This window comes from Notolepis coatsorum, assembly GCF_963971535.1.
Source record: "Notolepis coatsorum genome assembly, chromosome: 10".
NCBI classification, from domain to species: Eukaryota; Metazoa; Chordata; class Actinopteri; order Aulopiformes; family Paralepididae; genus Notolepis; species Notolepis coatsorum.
The window spans coordinates 11,583,193-11,600,255 of record NC_140174.1 but is presented as its reverse complement, the minus strand read 5'-3'; the positions used below and the strand labels follow the sequence as shown (position 1 = coordinate 11,600,255).

At 46.7% G+C, this 17,063-nt stretch overlaps 1 protein-coding gene across 1 annotated transcript; it reads right to left on the bottom strand.

The window, feature by feature from the left end:
• Window positions 1-1,447: 1,447 nt before the first annotated feature.
• On the bottom strand, window positions 1,448-13,100 carry LOC311236083 (DCN1-like protein 3). The gene is made up of 4 exons (XM_084323677.1): window positions 12,737-13,100; window positions 11,237-11,322; window positions 5,700-6,240; window positions 1,448-2,265 (listed from the first exon to the last, which is right to left on the bottom strand). The coding sequence occupies exons 3-4, from the start codon at window positions 6,140-6,142 to the stop codon at window positions 1,686-1,688; spliced, it is 1,023 nt and encodes a 340-aa protein (XP_084179803.1). The 5' UTR covers window positions 6,143-6,240; window positions 11,237-11,322; window positions 12,737-13,100; the 3' UTR covers window positions 1,448-1,685.
• Between the last annotated feature and the right edge of the window lie 3,963 nt (window positions 13,101-17,063).

The window sequence follows — 17,063 nt, the reverse complement described above, 5'->3', positions numbered from 1 at the left end:
ACACGGCACCACAGGATAAAACACGCTTTTTAACAAGGAAACTATAAAAGAAGGAAGGGTCACACGTCACCGCGTGGACGCACAGTGTGGGGGAAAACTGTTGAACGGGATCAACCATCTTCTCGTTTATGACCAGTCATTTAAACAGGTTTATTACCTCGGATGTCAGAATCATCAGCTGTTGCATTGTTAACTAGCTAACGTTTGATATATCGGTTGATGTATATTTCCTCAGATAGCTGGTATATTTAGAGTTTTAATACAGGCTTCAATAGAACTGCCGTCTGACGCAGAGCATATAACGCTGGTATTCTAAAGTGACGACCCTTCCTTATTTTTTTTATCCACTTTTTCTCCTCTTTCTATTTTTCTCCCATCCCAATTACTCGCTGTGCCAATTCTCCCCTCCCCCGTCTTGAACGTTGCTCGCATATGCCCCCCACTGGTCGTTGTAGGGAGGATAGAAGCCTTGCATCACGTCACGTGTCCCCTCCGATACACGAGGAGGCAGCCGGTCACATCTTTTCACCTGCCAGCGCGGACTCTCATTGGCGAGGTGTAACGTGTGGGAGGCTCACACTACCCCCGCCATTTTCCTGTCTCTGCTGTGCAGGCGTCCCCCAACCGACCTGTTGGAGTCGCTGTCCACAACGTCCAGATTACCACCCATCGACTTCCACCCGCTGACTCTGCCAATTGAGTTAGTATGTCGGCCGGCCCAAGCCGGAGGCAACGCAGACAGCCGGAGTCGAACCCAGTCGTTCGTGACGAGCGCAATGTCCACTGCGCCACCCAGCCGCGACCCTTCCTTCTTTTTATAGTTTCCTTGGTTTTTAAAAGCATCGAAAATCTGGTTTGATTTGAACAAGTTGATTTCACTGACCCCGCCCCTCCAGCGTAACGCCGACGCTCCCGAGTTATCTGGACAGGAGGACGTCCCGTGTTTTTTCCCTTCTTCGTTATGTGAGCAGCAAGCCTATCTCTCCTTGGGTGAGCGGTCCCTATCACCAGTATACTGCCAGGTCAAAACCAGCTGTCAAATGAGGTTCATTCATGGGGGGAGGGGGGGGGGGTATGGCTCTCTGTCACCTGTTTTTGTTTTGAAAGCAAGTTCTGTGGGGAGGGGGGGTTATGGTGGGTGGGGTGAAGGTTTACCCCTTCGCTGCCGCACTACAGAAGGTTAACCCTTTCACTAGCACACTACAGACTGTTAACCCCTTCACTAGCGCACTACAGAAGGTTAACCTTTCACTAGCGCACTACAGACTGTTAACCATCTGTAGTGCGGTAGTGAAAGGGTTATTAACCTTCTGTGTGGCGGTGAGAGGGTTAACCGTCTGCAGTGTGGTAGCGAAAGGGTTTAAAATGGACCACGTGTCCCAATGACCCAAAATACACATTGAAGGGGGGGGGGGGGGGGGGGGGGGGGGGGGGAGGGGGAATAAAGTAAAACAATAAGTTAAATAGAAGTGCTTAAAACATAAATCAGTTCTTAGAGCCCTTTCAAAAACCAGAAAATAAGTAAGGGTGCAAAGCGGGAATCCCACCGCGAAAGAAAAGGAGAGAGAAATGAATGGCAATACTAATATCCATCCAATGATTCACAGATGTACAGTTCACTTTTTTTTCCCTCTTCTTTCTCGAAGTCCCGCCCCTCCCCTCCTAGAATTCCCCCCCTCCCCTCGTCAGTGCCCCCCCCAGGTCTGTGATCCGCGGCCCCCCTCCGTTTCGAGTCTGTCTGTGCCAGGGGGGCTCTCAGTCTCAGTGCATCTCCCCTGCTCCTCCTCCTCCTGTGGCTCCTCCTCCTCCTCCTCCTCGGCCCTCTGCGCCGCCAGCGCCGCCTCCTCCTTGCGCCGGCGCTCCGTCTCCCACTCCACGAAGGTGTCGAAGAGGCTCGGCCACGCCTCGTCCTCGCTGTAGTTGCTCAGGTCCGGCCCGATGGCCTGCGTGAAGTTGAGGAACATGTTCCACGTGTCCCGCGAGATGCCCCGCACGCCCGACGGGTTCTCCGCCAGGAAGTCCAGCCAGCGCTCCAGCGCCGCCGGCGTGTCCTGCGTGAAGACGAGGCGCCACAGGGCGATGGCGATGTCGCGCTGCAGCGAGCGCTGGCCCTCGTCGGCGTCCAGGCCGAACTGGAAGGTGAAGCGGTACAGGTCCTTGAAGCTCTCCTCGCCGCGCGCCTCCAGCAGCATGCAGGGGAAGCGGGAGCAGATGCCCTCGAGGCTGTCCGCCCGGATGGCCCTGCAGCCGTCCACAAACTCCTTCCTGGGGACACACACAAGGGCAGGACAATCAGAGACAGTATAGTGTAACTATATTTATTGTAAGGCAAATATAACATTACCCACACCTTGACGTATTTACACTGCCTACTTGCCCATACTCAGAGTGAATTATGTTGTTATATTGTTTACACTGCCTATTTTGTTTTTTACTTCTCCACTGTACTATAATTGACCTGCATCCTGTCTTCTACCATCACATCATGTACCTGGCTGTACCTCCCCTCCCCCCCATGCTGCCTGAATTTCCCCCAAGGGGATCAATAAAGGAATATCTTATCTTAAACTCCTTCCTGGTGAGGCAACAACAGCAGGACAATCAGAAACACACAACAGATTGGAAGTGGGCTTCCCACTGTCCAGGACATTTACACCAGGCACCAAGGCCGAGACTCTAGCCAGTAGCCACCCAACAAGACCTGACGGACAGCAGCTCTCTTTAGCGCCTCATTAGCCCCCTCGTATTCCATGTACAGCAGCACTGGACTAATCCCTTTATTCTCTACATCAACCATACCTTTCTAGCTCCAGGTAGGTTCGCTTTGGCCATATCCCAAAACATATACAACAGCAGCTGATTGATTGAACATTTTATTAACAGATTGCAGAATGGGTACAATACACAGTACAGGCTCAATACACACAATTGTTAAGGGAATGCAGACCAGAGAAAGACTTTCGTCTTGTTTACATCACTTCAGGGTTCCCCATTTTCAATTCATCATAAACTGCCTAAACTCTTTGCACTGCTGTGGTCAGGCAAGCGCTACCGGAGTCTCATGGCCGGCACAGAGAGACTCTGAAGGAGCTTCTATCCCCAGGCCATCAGGGTGCAGCACTAACCCATCCATTCTACATTCATTGCACACACATCCAGATACTCACTTTAAACACCCAACACTAACTACTACACCATACCATGTTATCCATTTATTACTAAAAGATTAGCACCACATCTACATCTACACCAAATTTTTTCGTTTTGTATATATATATTTTTTTAAATATTTTGTAGTGTTTGGTCTCTATTCTTTTTACTTTTTTTTTTACTGTATGAATGAAGCACAATCTCAGGAGGCTCATACAGAACCAAGCATTCCACTGTAATGTACATGTACCGTATGGGAGACAAATAAAACAAAACTTGAACACATCTTTCACTCTGGGAAATTAGGAGAGCACAGGTAACCACTCTTTTTTGAGAAATTATTTTCCAGGACATTTCCAGTTTTTCTTGACAATCCAGGACAGCACTTGCTCACAAGCGGTCGTATAATTAATTTACCAGTAGGTCTAGTTTCAACACATTTAACCACAGTTTTATTCCTCCTTGTTTAATGACGCAGGTTTATGAGCAAGTGTCTCACATTCATTACAGGTGACCGTTACACCATCACTGATAACCGTCTCAGGTTAATGACAGGTGACCGTTACACCATCACTGATACCCGTCTCAGGTTAATGACAGGTGACCGTTACACCATCACTGATACCCGTCTCAGGTTAATGACAGGTGACTGTTACACCATCTCTGATAACCACCTCAGGTTCCTCCTAAATTACGTACATAATTTAATAGGGAAGTAGCACTGTTCTGTACATTGCCGTAAAACTCAAGATTACATACTTTTTAGCTGCACAAGATCTACGCTCTGTACTAGTCATTACGGTTAGAAGTTAAAAAATAAGGAGAATAAGCTTGTCAAATGCCACGACAGGCCAAGCTGTAGAGCGGCGGATCTAAACCAACTGCTCGGGTAACAATAAAGCATCTTACAAGCGTCCGACACAAACGGCAGGTGGTGTAACTGCCAAGAACACCACGACCACATCACAGCAGAGCACCGAGGCTGCTCCAGCAGTGATAGCAAGATGCCACGTGAGATAGCCCCGGCGACATCCTGTCAGCGTGGAGGGTGACAAACTGCACTTTCTCTCCCTCTCTCTGCGAGCCGGGCAGATGTTCGCCGTCAGATAATGCGCCGCTTATCTAATCCCTGTGACAATGCGGGGCCATTCAAAATCACATCTGACGCAAATAGCCTCGGTGGGGCGATAGTGTCGACAATGAAACGTGTTCCTAAACAGAAGGACGGACGGGGCCTGTTGTCCAACGTGGCTGTGGATGGAAAAGTGCTGAGTTAAAAGTCATCGTATGAGAGAGAGGGAGAGAAAGAGACAGAGAGAGGGGGAGAGACAGAGAGAAACAGAGGGAGAGAGACAGAGATAGAGACAGGGGGAGAGACAGAGAGAGAGCACACAGCGACGACTGACTGAGCCACCTCTATTCATCTCAGCCACCCACCGCAGAGTGGTACTGCAGTGTCAGAGCCTGATCTATTTCCTGTGTGCCCCCTACCTGTCAGTGTGTGTGTGTGTGTGTGCGTGGAGCCAAGTGGCTGAAAGCCGATAGGGGTGGGGGTGGGGTGGCCGCCGGGCCACTGTACGGTGAAACAGAGGCGATGAGGGAGCCGCCAGGCACTCGGCAGCGTAGGCCATAGACACTAGTGGCCATCTTTAACCCTTTCACTGCTGCAGCACCAAATGGTTAACCATTTCACTGTGACAATACGGAAGGTTAACCCTTTCACTGCCACACGACAGAGTGTTAACCCTTTCCCTGCCACACTACTGAAGGTTAACCCTTTACTATCACACTACAGACGGTTACCCTTGTCTGTAGTGTGATAGTAAAGGGTTAACCTTCAGTAGTGTGGCAGGGAAAGGGTTATGGTTGGGTACCGAAGGAGATGGGAGCCGTTTTCCACAAATATATATATTACCGTCCCGTCTCTTGGGTCTTTGGAAAGACCAGACGAGGTCACAGGAGTTTAATCATATTTACTGAGGATGGCCAGATAATGTTGATATTTAAACATTTTAAAACACAGTACATGATCATGCGATTTAGCTGTGAACTTTTTTTTTTTTTTTTTTTAAGGGACACTTCGTCGGAAAAAACAATGCAGATTTATTCTGAACATAATCTCACAAACATCCAAGAACAGTTTTGCACACATTTATTCAGTTTGACGGTTATTGAGGAAATTTGTTTGAATATGGCCACCAGTGATGTCATCTTTTTAATCTTTTTTCATCTTTAATTGTTTTACTTACAGCTCCATGAAATTAATAGAAATACTTTTTTTTTAATACCTCGTCTTATAGGGAACTGCTACCTTATCATTTCATGGAGCTGTAATTAAGCACAACACAAGGATTCAATGTCCTCGATGACATCACTGGTGGCCAATAAATGTCAAACTAAAACAAATGCGCTTAGAACTGTTCGAATGCGTGCGAGATCATGTGCAAAGTAAATCCGCGTTGTTATCTTGGCGAAGCGCCCCTTTAAATAAGACAACCGTGCGACGGGATTTTCTTCCACGTTGGAAAAAAAACCTCAAACCGTTTTACCTGGTAAACTTGCACATGGTGGCCGCCTGGAACTTCCAGGCCAGGACGAGCACGCGGAACTCCGCCGGGTCCACGCAGAGGTCGTTGCAGAACCTCTCCATGCCCTCCTCCAAGATGGCGTCGTCCAGCTCGTCCTTGTAGCGGCAGAAGAGCTGCTCGATGCGCGCCAGCGACAGCCCGTCCCCGTCGACCGCCCCGCGCTCCTCCCGCCGCAGCAGGTCCCCCGTCACGGTGGGGAAGACCGGCGTCTCCACGGTGACCTCCGGGGGCTTGGTCCCGTTGGACAGCTCGCTGGGGGCCTTGCTGCAGGGGGCGCCGCCGGGCTCCTCCTTGTGCCCGCCGCCGCTCTTCTTGTGGTGGGACTTGGAGCCGCTCTCCTTGTCGCCGCTCTTGCTGCCCAGCGACGACGTGGGGTTCTTGCACTTGGTGACACACTGGCCCATGTCGCTGCTCCCTCGCTCTGTCCTCCCTCAGGCCCCGTCAGCCCCACCGAGACGCCTCTGCTGTGGCCCGGTGAGACGTCTCAACATGCCCTCGGGCCCTGGGGGGGGGGGAGGAGTTTCAAGTTTTGTTTTATTTGTCAGTGAAATGTTTGGTTCCCTGAGAATGTGCTTCTTACAGTAATTTTTTTTTTATATGTCAGAACAATAAAGTCCAAACACTATATATACAAACTAAAGTACAAATGAGAGGACAATTCAGCATCATTCAGGGTGAAAGAGTGTCATACTGTCGGTTCAGTCGACAGTTTAGGTATATAGATGACATGGCCGATATCAATCCCTGTCTCCTGAGCCGTTCAGCCATTGTGTAGTGTGATTGTGAGAAACATCACGATATCCACGACCACGATATACGTTAAAAAAGTTAATGAACTGTACCCGATATTTATTTAATATCGTCATATCGCCCACCCCTAATCCCCGTCTCCTGAGCCACTGTGTAGTGTGAAGTGTGCCTGGTGCCAGTGTATGGCAGCCATTGAGCCTGTGTAGCCCAAGGTTGGGTGAAGGAGGCAATTTCCACCCTACATTGTGGAGAGCGCTTTGAGTGTCTAGAAAAGCGCTATATAAATGTAATGATCATTCATAAATTCATTCATTCATGCATAGGTGGTAGGGGTGTAACGGTACACAAAAACCACGGTACAGTACGTACCGCGGTTTTGCAGTCAAGGTTCGGTACGGGTTTTCGGTACAGTGGGGGAAAGTTTGGCTTGCCATGTTCCACTCAGGGGTGATGTAGTGTGCAGTAACTAATTGTACTTGTAGGGCTGTCAACGAATATTCTATATTGAAATTAACAATCGACTTTAAAAAAAAAAAAAAAAAAAAATAATTATATTAGATTGTGAGAAAAAAAAGCCCCCGTGGGCGGTCGTTAGTGGTTAACATACCGTTGTATTCGTTCGGTACACACTGAAACGGTTCGGTACGGATACCTTTACACCGTGCGGGTTACCATAGAAACGCAAGACAAAAATACTTACAACAAGACTTGGTAACCATAGAAACGGCAAGGGCTAGGGAGAGGTTTGTGTCATAGAGCCAATGAGGAAACAGCCGGGCTGTACTATGGGGCAGGATATTGCCCCCCCCCCCGGACCTACTGGTCGCAAATATGTAACACCGCCTTTAGGGCTGGGCGATATGGCCTAAATATGATATCACGATATTTTCTGACCTTTCGGCGATACACGATACACATCACGATGTTTTTCTTTTTTACCCCAAACAATTCATTATGAGGCTTACCAAGACAGTATTTGATTTTGCAAGCTAACATTAAAGACAAAATAAAATACCCATGCATTTAGCATTTTTATATTATATATTAGATTTAGATTATTAGATTATATATTGCATATATTTAGCAATGAGATATTATATGATTTAGATATGAAATATGATGAATTGAAAATGGGGGACCCTGATGTAAACAAGACTAAAGTCTTTCTCTGGTCTGCATCCCCTTAACAATTGTATGTATTGAGCTGTACTGTACCCATTCTGCAATATGTTAATAAAGTTTTTAATCAATCAATCAATCAATCAATCAATCAATAGCATTTTAATGAAACTACTGTATATATGTATGTCTCTAAATGTTTTGATGAATTGAAAATGGAGGACCCTTATGTAAAAAAGTCGAAAGTCTTTTTCTGGTCTTCATCCTCCTGTACTGTATTGTACCCATTCTGCAACCCTTTAACAAAGTCTTCACTCATTCATTCTGACGGAAACATATAATTTTGATTGACAGTCGAGTCTGCCAATTACGTCACAGCGCTTGCACCCGCCCTGCTGTTCTTAGCACCAATCGGCAAGCTCCTAGCTTTTTACTTCCTGAATGTCCTGTGGCTGAACAACGTCAACAAGGCTACTAACGTTAGCTCCCCGCGGCCGTCGAGTAGGAGACCAGTGCTAAACAGGATGACTAAATGAGGCATAATGATTTTACTACAACGAATGTTATAATAAAAGCCTTTCCATACATCTGTCTGATTGAAAACTTTATTAACAGACCGCGGAATGGGCATATCTCAGCACGGGCTGAGATATGAACGAGTAACGTGTGGACAGATTGACGCGACACAATCCTCTTGGGCAAAACATCACGATATCCACGATACGTTGAAAAAGTGTATCGTTAATGAACTGTACCCGATATTTATATAATATCGTCATATCGCCCAGCCCTAACCGCCTTCCATAACACTGGAAGCACGCTGACAATCAGCTCTAATAGAATCTCTTGTGGAGCCAACATGGCTGCCGTTGTAACTACAATCCATGGTATTCTCATGGTGTGTGTTTTGCGCAATCCCACAGCTCACTGGCCACAATCGGCAATGACGGAAAACACCTGTTATTTGACTGCAATCACCTGTTGTTTGCCGACCAAGATGTCTGCAGTTGGACACTAGGAAGAGACTGACTCCTGAAACCCCCCTGAATACTTGGTTTTACGCAGACTAACTTGTTTTTAGTCTGGTGGCTCAGGAGGTACAGTAGAGCGTGTCGTCTGGTTCCCGGTAGGCTTGGGCGGTATGACGGTATTTCGAGATCCCGCCGGTATGATTCTCAATACCGTGACGTCACAGACTGCTATTACAGACACGGAGTTGATTGTAGTGCACAGCACGCGCCAGCAGAGGGTTACGTGGATAATCGTTCTGAGAGCTAACGTCTCTGCCTGGCTGGATGCTGGCTAACTAACGTGGCTAATCGTTCTGAGAGCTAACGTCTCTGCATGGCTGGATGCTGGCTAACTAACGTGGCTAATCGTTCTGAGAGCTAACGTCTCTGCATGGCTGGATGCTGGCTAACTAACGTGGCTAATCGTTCTGAGAGCTAACGTCTCTGCCTGGCTGGTTGCTGGCTAACTAACGTGGCTAATCGTTCTGAGAGCTAACGTCTCTGCCTGGCTGGATGCTGGCTAACTAACGTGGCTAATCGTTCTGAGAGCTAACGTCTCTGCATGGCTGGATGCTGGCTAACTAACGTGGCTATGAGTTATGAGAGCTAACGTCTCTGCATGGCTGGATGCTGGCTAACTAACGTGGCTAATCGTTCTGAGAGCTAACGTCTCTGCCTGGCTGGATGCTGGCTAACTAACGTGGCTAATCGTTCTGAGAGCTAACGTCGGTACCTGGCTGGCTAACTGGCTATCGTTCTGTGATTTGTTTACTTGGCAACACGGCCGGGTTGCTAAGGAATTTAGGTGCGAGGTTGAAGAAAGTGCACTTTTAGGTTGAAAGAATGGCCCCAATGTCAACGTGTTTCAATATAAGCGTTATGTATGGTGATAACGAGTATATTGTTAGCTCCGCTCCCCCCCCTCCGCTGATGAAAATGAAAGTCATACGTCATATACCGTATACCGGGGTATCATGTCAGCAAAGTATGACGGTATGAAAAAAATTATACCGCCCCAAGCCTAGTTCCCGGTTCGATTCCAGCTCCTCGAAGTGTCCTTGAGTGAGAGACACTAACTGCTCCCCTGATTAGCACCGTGCATGGTCGCATCCGCCGTCTGTGTGTGAATGTGTGAGTGAATGTGAGGCACAAGTTGTAAAGCGCTTTGGATAAAAGCTGGCCATTTACCATTCAATCAAAAGGAGGGGTCCCAAGGTTTATGATGCATGAAATAAGTAGGGATGCCCTGATCGATCGGCCACCGATCGTTATCGGCCGATAATCATTATAAATATGCGATCGGGGAATTCCGATAATTAGTCATATTCGCCGATCGCGGAAACTGATCAAGTGGATATCTCACTCGCTTGTCTCAGACGCACAGGACCTGCAAACTGCTCCTCCTCCCTAGCCCCGCCCGTACCCGTGTAGAGTTTGTAAACACAGAGGAGGCGGACCTCCTCTGCTGAGTCTAGATAGTGCATTCGACCTGAGCTAACGTTAGCTACCTAGCTATCGTTACTGTTTAAACAAAATTACCCAGTCAACTATTCACTTTTAGTAGGCATTGTCTAACGGTATTTAGCCGGCTAGCTACTGATAGCTCCGGATATCAACAAATGCCCCAGGAAGTCTAGTAGTCCATGTTGATATCTCCGTTAGCTTGCGTTAGCTGACGTTAGTTCACAGTTCAAAACAAAATGTCCGATTGAACTAAATAGTTGTCTTAACGTCATCTAGCCGGCTAGCAGTAGCTACAGATAGCTCCTGATATCAATGTCTTATAGCATTGATTGAATGCGTATTCGAGCTGAGGGCTTGCTGAATGTGAAATGACCAAAGCATAACGTTACCAATAGGGTCCCGCTGCAGCGCCGGAGAATCCTTTTTGGAGCTGGAGGCTACTAGAGTACACACAGACAGTGGAGCTGTTTGCAGATAGCGAGCATTTTGACTTGTTGCGTGGTGGCGATGTCTCGCAGATAATACAAGTACAAGTCTAATTATATAATATATATATTTTATTAAAAAAAAAAAAAAAAAAATTATATAAAATAATTTTTAATTTCTTTTTAATCAAAAACGATCGGTATCGGATCGGTATCGGCCGATATGGCTCACGACGATCGGTATCGGTGGCAAAAAACGTGATCGGGGCATCCCTAGAAATAAGCCATGTGGGCAAACAGAGACATGTGAAGAGGAGGAATCCCTGTTTACATTACTTTTACATTTAAGTAATTTAGCTGACACTTTTATCCAAAGCGACTTACAAGTTTTGTACGACAAGTCATCAGGAAGGGCACAACTCTATCAGCTGAGTAACAATGTTCATCAAAGTATTGAGTGCTACAGTGAGTGTAGGTTAGTTTATTAGGACAAGTGTTGAAAGTAATGACACTCGCATAACGAGATGGTGTGTCACACGCAGATATCAACACGTCAGTCATTATAGACACAAGAGTGAGAAGAGGATCAGTACATTCATATATGCGCGGGCATTCACATAGGATACCAAACGTTTTTTAACTTTTCTTTCTCACCTCTGATTCTGCTTAAGGGGAAATTAAGTTTAACAAATGTGCAAATTCCCACAGGACGACGGGATTGGCTACTCACAGAGACTTCCTCAGATAGCATTGGCCGGTCTAGACGAAGGTGTCATCTTATTCTGTTCCATTTTGGTGACCTTGACATCCGCAACACTGAAAGAAATTGCATGCATCACGTCTCGTCACCATAAGCAGAATGTGATACACCGTCTTTCGTGATCCCCGGTGTTTGCTTTTGTGAACTCTGCACAAAATCTCTCATTTGAGATCTAGGAAAGCTGCATTGTTTGACCTGTGAATGATGCTTGTTCTATAATGATCATAGTCCACCAAGTTACCTGGTTATGATTGTTTGCCTTTGATTTACATGGTTATTCCAGTTCGACAGTAAGAGCCTCTTACTGCTCTGTGGTGTTAGTGTTACTCTGGCTGTCTAGACTCTAGAGACTGTGTTGACAAGGAGCTCACACACCGTGAGTCAGTTACAGTAGGTTTTAGTGAAGTGACTCATAAACATGATTACTACCAGCTGTTAAAACATTTGTATGGCTTCAATATCTAAACCACATAAAAGTGTTTCATCCTGTGATCCTGGTTTTTAGGTCAGGGATAAAATGCGTGTCTGCAGAATTGGCATTCACTTCACTTCTGCTTCGCACTTCTCGTTAGCCAGAACTTGTTGGGGCAAATCACCTCTCCAGTACATCCCCCTACCCAACCCCCACCTCCTCCAATGTACAGTTTCTACGTCAAATGTATATACTCTCTTTTCGGGACTCTTTTTGTATCACAAACGGTACTGTAATTGCAAATCTGGTATGTCATAAATGTATAGATGTAGCAGTACTGTCCATCTGTATGTCGTGTGTGTCATATGTTATTATTATGATGAATTGAAAATGGGGGACCCTGATGTAAACAAGACCAAAGTCTTTCTCTGGTCTGCATCCCCTTAACAATTGTATGTATTGAGCTGTACTGTACCCATTCTGCAATATGTTAATAAAGTTTTCAATTAATCAATCAATACATCCAGGCTAAATCCATTGAAAGCCCTGGAGGCCTGGCTATTCTTCTGAATTCTCTAGCAGCTAACTAACCAACAAGGTATGATAGCTAGATGCGTTAGTAGTAGCTCAATGGTTGCCAGAGCAACGCTACACTATACTCTTCCAAAGTCAGAGTACAGTAACACATACAGCTGAAATAAACATGCAGTTTTAACAAATAACACGAAATGCAAGTTGAATGGGTATACGTTAGCTTGCTATAGCCAACATTAGCCAAGTAGGTGGCAAACACAAAAAAAGAGGATCGAGTGGAGTTAGATCATCCAGCTTCCTAGTACCCCTCCAGATTATAATATTAATAACATTGTATGTTAGTGTCGTTTTAACCATTCGCTACTTGATTAGCTGACATGCAAGCTAACATCGTCGACATAGCCGGCTAGCATCAGCTCGGCTAACTAGCTAACGTTAGCAGAGAGAGAGAAAAGTTAACAGCTATTAGATGTGTCTCCCGATTAACTAAGACAACTAAGTAAATGGACAACAATTAAACTTACCCGTTGAAATTGTTTACCATCAGGAATCGGATGTACACATCGCTACAAAAATGACAACAACAAGTTAGCTAACAGTTAGCATTAAAAGATCAAACCGAAACAAACTCGTCGCGGTGGGCTAGCTAGCTGCTAACTAGCTCTATAGCAGCTCAGCTGAGCTAGAAACTTCAACATCATCAATAACAGAGTTTAGCTGGACTTTTTCGGAAAGCTAGTAGCAACCTTGGTGTAGCTTCTTTTGAATCCGCCTCGAACTAACAGCGTTAGCCGGTTCCGTGTAAATAATACAACGACTATCTTCTTGGCATAAAAGCGTACAGTTTCTCTTTGTGTTTCTCGCCTTTAGTCATTGAGTGAACATTATGGGCATTTTTCCCTGCATCACTTCCTCTCCCTGCGAAGCGAGCAGACAGCTGACTGACCGACCGACCGACCTGCAGCTCTCGGATCATAGACCACTGCACTTCCGCGTTTCACGGAGCTCGTGAGGGGGGCGGGGGAACGGGATAGACCACTGCACTTCCGCGTTTCACGGAGCTCGTGAGGGGGGCGGGGGAAAGGGATAGACCACTGCACTTCCGCGTTTCACGGAGCTTGTGAGGGGGGCGGGGGAAGGGATAGACCACTGCACTTCCGCATTTCACGGAGCTCGTGAGGGGGAGGGATACATAGATATATATAGTTCTATATATATCTATGGAGGGATAGACCACTGCACTTCCGCGTTTCACGGAGCTCGTGAGGGGGAGGGAGAGGGGGGGGATAGACCACTGCACTTCCGCGTTTCACGGAGCTTGTGAGGGGGAGGGATAGACCACTGCACTTCCGCGTTTCACGGAGCTCGTGAGGGGGGGGGGGAAGGGATAGACCACTGCACTTCCGCGTTTCACGGAGCTCGTGAGGGGAAGGGATAGACCACTGCTTCCGTGTTTCACGGAGCTCGTGAGGGGGGGGGGGGGGGGTAGACCACTGCACTTCCGCGTTTCACGGAGCTCGTGAGGGGGAGGGAGAGGGATAGACCACTGCACTTCCGCGTTTCACGGAGCTCGTGAGGGGGAGGGAGAGGGGGGGAGGGATAAACCACTGCACTTCCGCGTTTCACGGAGCTTGTGAGGGGGAGGGAGAGGGGGGAGGAAAGGGATAGACCACTGCAGACCAGAGAAAGACTTTTGTCAGTGAGCTGTTTGTATTCAAACTCACACAATACCCTGTGGTACTTCTTCTGTCTGTGGTGTCTGCCGCCCAATCTGCATCACTGGAGGCTTTAAGCCGTAAGCCCTCGTTGCTCTTTCTGAAACAAAGCTGTTTATCTGCTGTACCTTTGAGATAACGAAAAACATGTTTTGCTGTAATCCAGTGCTCCTCTGTGGGATCAGCAAAATGCTGTGACAATTTACTCACTACAAAACATAGGTCAGGGCGAGTACATGTTGTCAAATAAATGAGGCTACTTACAGCTTCTCTGTACATTTTTACATCTGTCAGTTTCTGAGCATCCTCTTGGTAGTCTAGTTTTTGATCACATGGTGTTTCCCTTGTTCTACATTCTTGCATGTCAAAACGTTTCAGGATCTTCTCCACATATCTCTTCTGGGATATTTTTACACAACTGGCAGACTGTTCGAAGTCCATGCCTAGAAAATGCTTTAACATCCACTTCTGTATTTAAACATAGAATCCACTTCTGTATTTAAACATGAAATCCACTTCTGTATTTAAACATGGAATCCACTTCTGTATTTAAACATGGAATCCACTCCTTCTGTATTTAAACATGGAGTATCTTCCTTCTGTATTTAAACATGTAGCCACCCTCCATCTGTATTTAAACATGGAGTACCCTCCTTCAGTATTTAAACATTTAGCTACGAACCTGGCTTTGTACTTGTCGTGGCCTTCAGTACACCCATTTTCCTCCCACTGTCTGTCTGCCCTCTGGTAACTTGGTTAGAGTAAAGGTGTGGTTGTCCTCTAGGCCACTCCTCATCCATTGCTCTCTCCCATTTACTTGATTCAGGGGACACTATGGCCTCTTTAAAGGTCTGAGGTACTCCACTTACTACTCTGTAGCAGTAATCAATGCTGGTAAGTGTACTGTCATCCTCGTCACTTTCTCTCCGGGCATAGTCTGTCAGATACTTTGGGGGTTTGTGTTCCCGTGAGGGATACCTCCCACTGCATGGGGCACGTGACGTCACCCTCGGGTGCTCCTCGTCATCGTCCTCTGGGGGTTGCTGACTGTCTGTCTGCACGACTGTGCTAAGTACACTAGGCTGAGGTGTCTCTGTTTCTTCACACCTTACTCTGGAGTCCAGCTCTGGCTCCTCTGTCTGAGTCTCGTTCTCACTTGTTGTCTTTGTAACAAATTTGACTAGCCTGTGTTTCTGCACTTTCCCTTTACCGGGATAATAGACTAGGAAAGCGGGGCTTCCTTTGTCGTGCCCTACAAAGAGTCCTTTTTCACATCTGGACTCGAGCTTTCCTCTGTCCTGCTGGTAAGCATAACACACTGATCCAAATTTGTGCATTCTAGCTAGATTACATTTCTTTCCTGTCAGTGCTGTATACGGGGTGGTGCCCGTGTGCTTATTAAAACACCTGTTTCTGGTGTAAGCGGCTTCTTGTACTGCATAGTGCCATAGCCTCTTAGGTAAGTTACCAGCTATTAGCTTACACCTAGCCATTTCTAAAAGAGTACGTCCTTCCCTCTCTGCCACTCCGTTCTGGTGTGGGGAGTACGGACATGATGTCTCGTGTCTTATCTTGTTCCTTCTCAACAGTGATTGGAACTCTCTATTTGTGAACTCGGTTCCGTTGTCGGACCTCAAGCATCTTATGTTGCCATAAGGGGCTACATCTGCCAGGAATTTCTCCGTGGCCTGGAGTGTGTCACTCTTTGCTTTGAGAAAGTAAACAAACACTGCCCCTGTACACACATCTGTAAAAGACTGTACATATCTAAAGCCTCCTATGGACTCGTTGCTTACTGGACTGGCTAGATCTGTGTTAACTAGCGCAAGTGGTACCTTTACTTTTTCTGTGGGATTTCTGTTTCTCGATTGAGTGAACTTCCCCTTTATGCACACTACACATTCTTTGTCAGGTCTACGCTTTTCACCTTCAATGTGCATGCCTTCTGTCACTGTTTGCAGTTTCAGTAAATCCTCGTAATTACAATGACCCATGATCTCATGCCATGTCTGAATATCGTGACTGACAGTCACATTACACATATCATTATTATTACACTTGTCGTTGTCATTACACTCTGTTTGTAGATAATACATTCTCTTGTACACCTCTATGTTAAATCGCGTACCGTCAGGCTCTACAAGAACATTTTTACCTTCATCGAAGAACACTTTGGCACCGTTCGCAGTAGCAGATTTTACAGAGAATAGTTCTTGTGGGAACGAGGGTATGTAGAGAGCGTTCTTTAACGTCACTGTACACCGGCGCCCCTCACTGTCTATGAGGCATACCTGTGCGTCTCTTCTCCCTTGCGCCAACCCGTAGGTGCGCTTCCCGTCTGCCAGCTCCATGCTGTGTCTCTCCGGGTCGAAGGTGTTGTCAAAGTTCTTGAATCGATTCCTGTTGTTGATGACGTGGGACGACGCACCTGTGTCCACGATCAGTCCCTTCCTTTGGGCCTGCTGCAGCTGCGTTGGCTGGGTGACGTACGCTGTCTGCGCCCCGAAGATGAAGTCCTCTTGTCCCGCTACTCTGTATGAATGTTGGCCTTTTCTGAGGATGCTCCTTTTCTCTCATTAACTTATAGGTTAACCCAAACTCTTTAATTTGTTGAAGAAGACGATACTTTTTAAGAATCGTGCCTGATGACACACTCCGTGCTGGTTTTTGGCGCCGTGGGCCAGGAGTTTGTTTGTTTGTCTTCAGCTCTCTTCTGAGGATGTGGTGGAATAGCAGGGCCTTTTGGATTTTCTGATTCCTTACTTTGCTTCCTGATAGCATATTCTTTGTTTCCGTGCCTGGAGAGTCCAGTGGTGATGTATTTGTAGCCTTTTTTCAGCACATCTCTTGAATGCCTTTTTCCAGTTTTACTTTGTTTCTGTTCCTGTCTGAGAGACTCCCTGCACTGTCTGGCATTGTTATCTAGATTCTAGAATATCCTGATCTGGGGGGGGGGGGGGTGTCTGCCTCCAGCACCGCACCTTCACGGGACCTTTTCTGTCTGCACCTTTTCTGGACCTCTCTCCAATATTTTCTCCGATACCTCTGTGCCTCCCATCTTGTCTATTTCTATAACTTTTTTGTCTTGAACCCTCTTTTTCCACCTTTGTCTTTCCTGCTCTTGCATGGCATGTTT

What these genes read in the sequence shown, in the direction of transcription:
- LOC311236083 (XM_084323677.1), bottom strand. Translation starts at nt 6,142, where the DNA reads ATGGGCCAGTGTGTCACCAAGTGCAAGAACCCCACGTCGTCGCTGGGC. An exon ending in ACCATGTGCAAGTTTACCAG is followed by an intron (nt 2,266 to 5,699) that starts GTAAAACGGTTT and finishes GTGTGTCCCCAG; the next exon opens with GAAGGAGTTTGTGGACGGCT.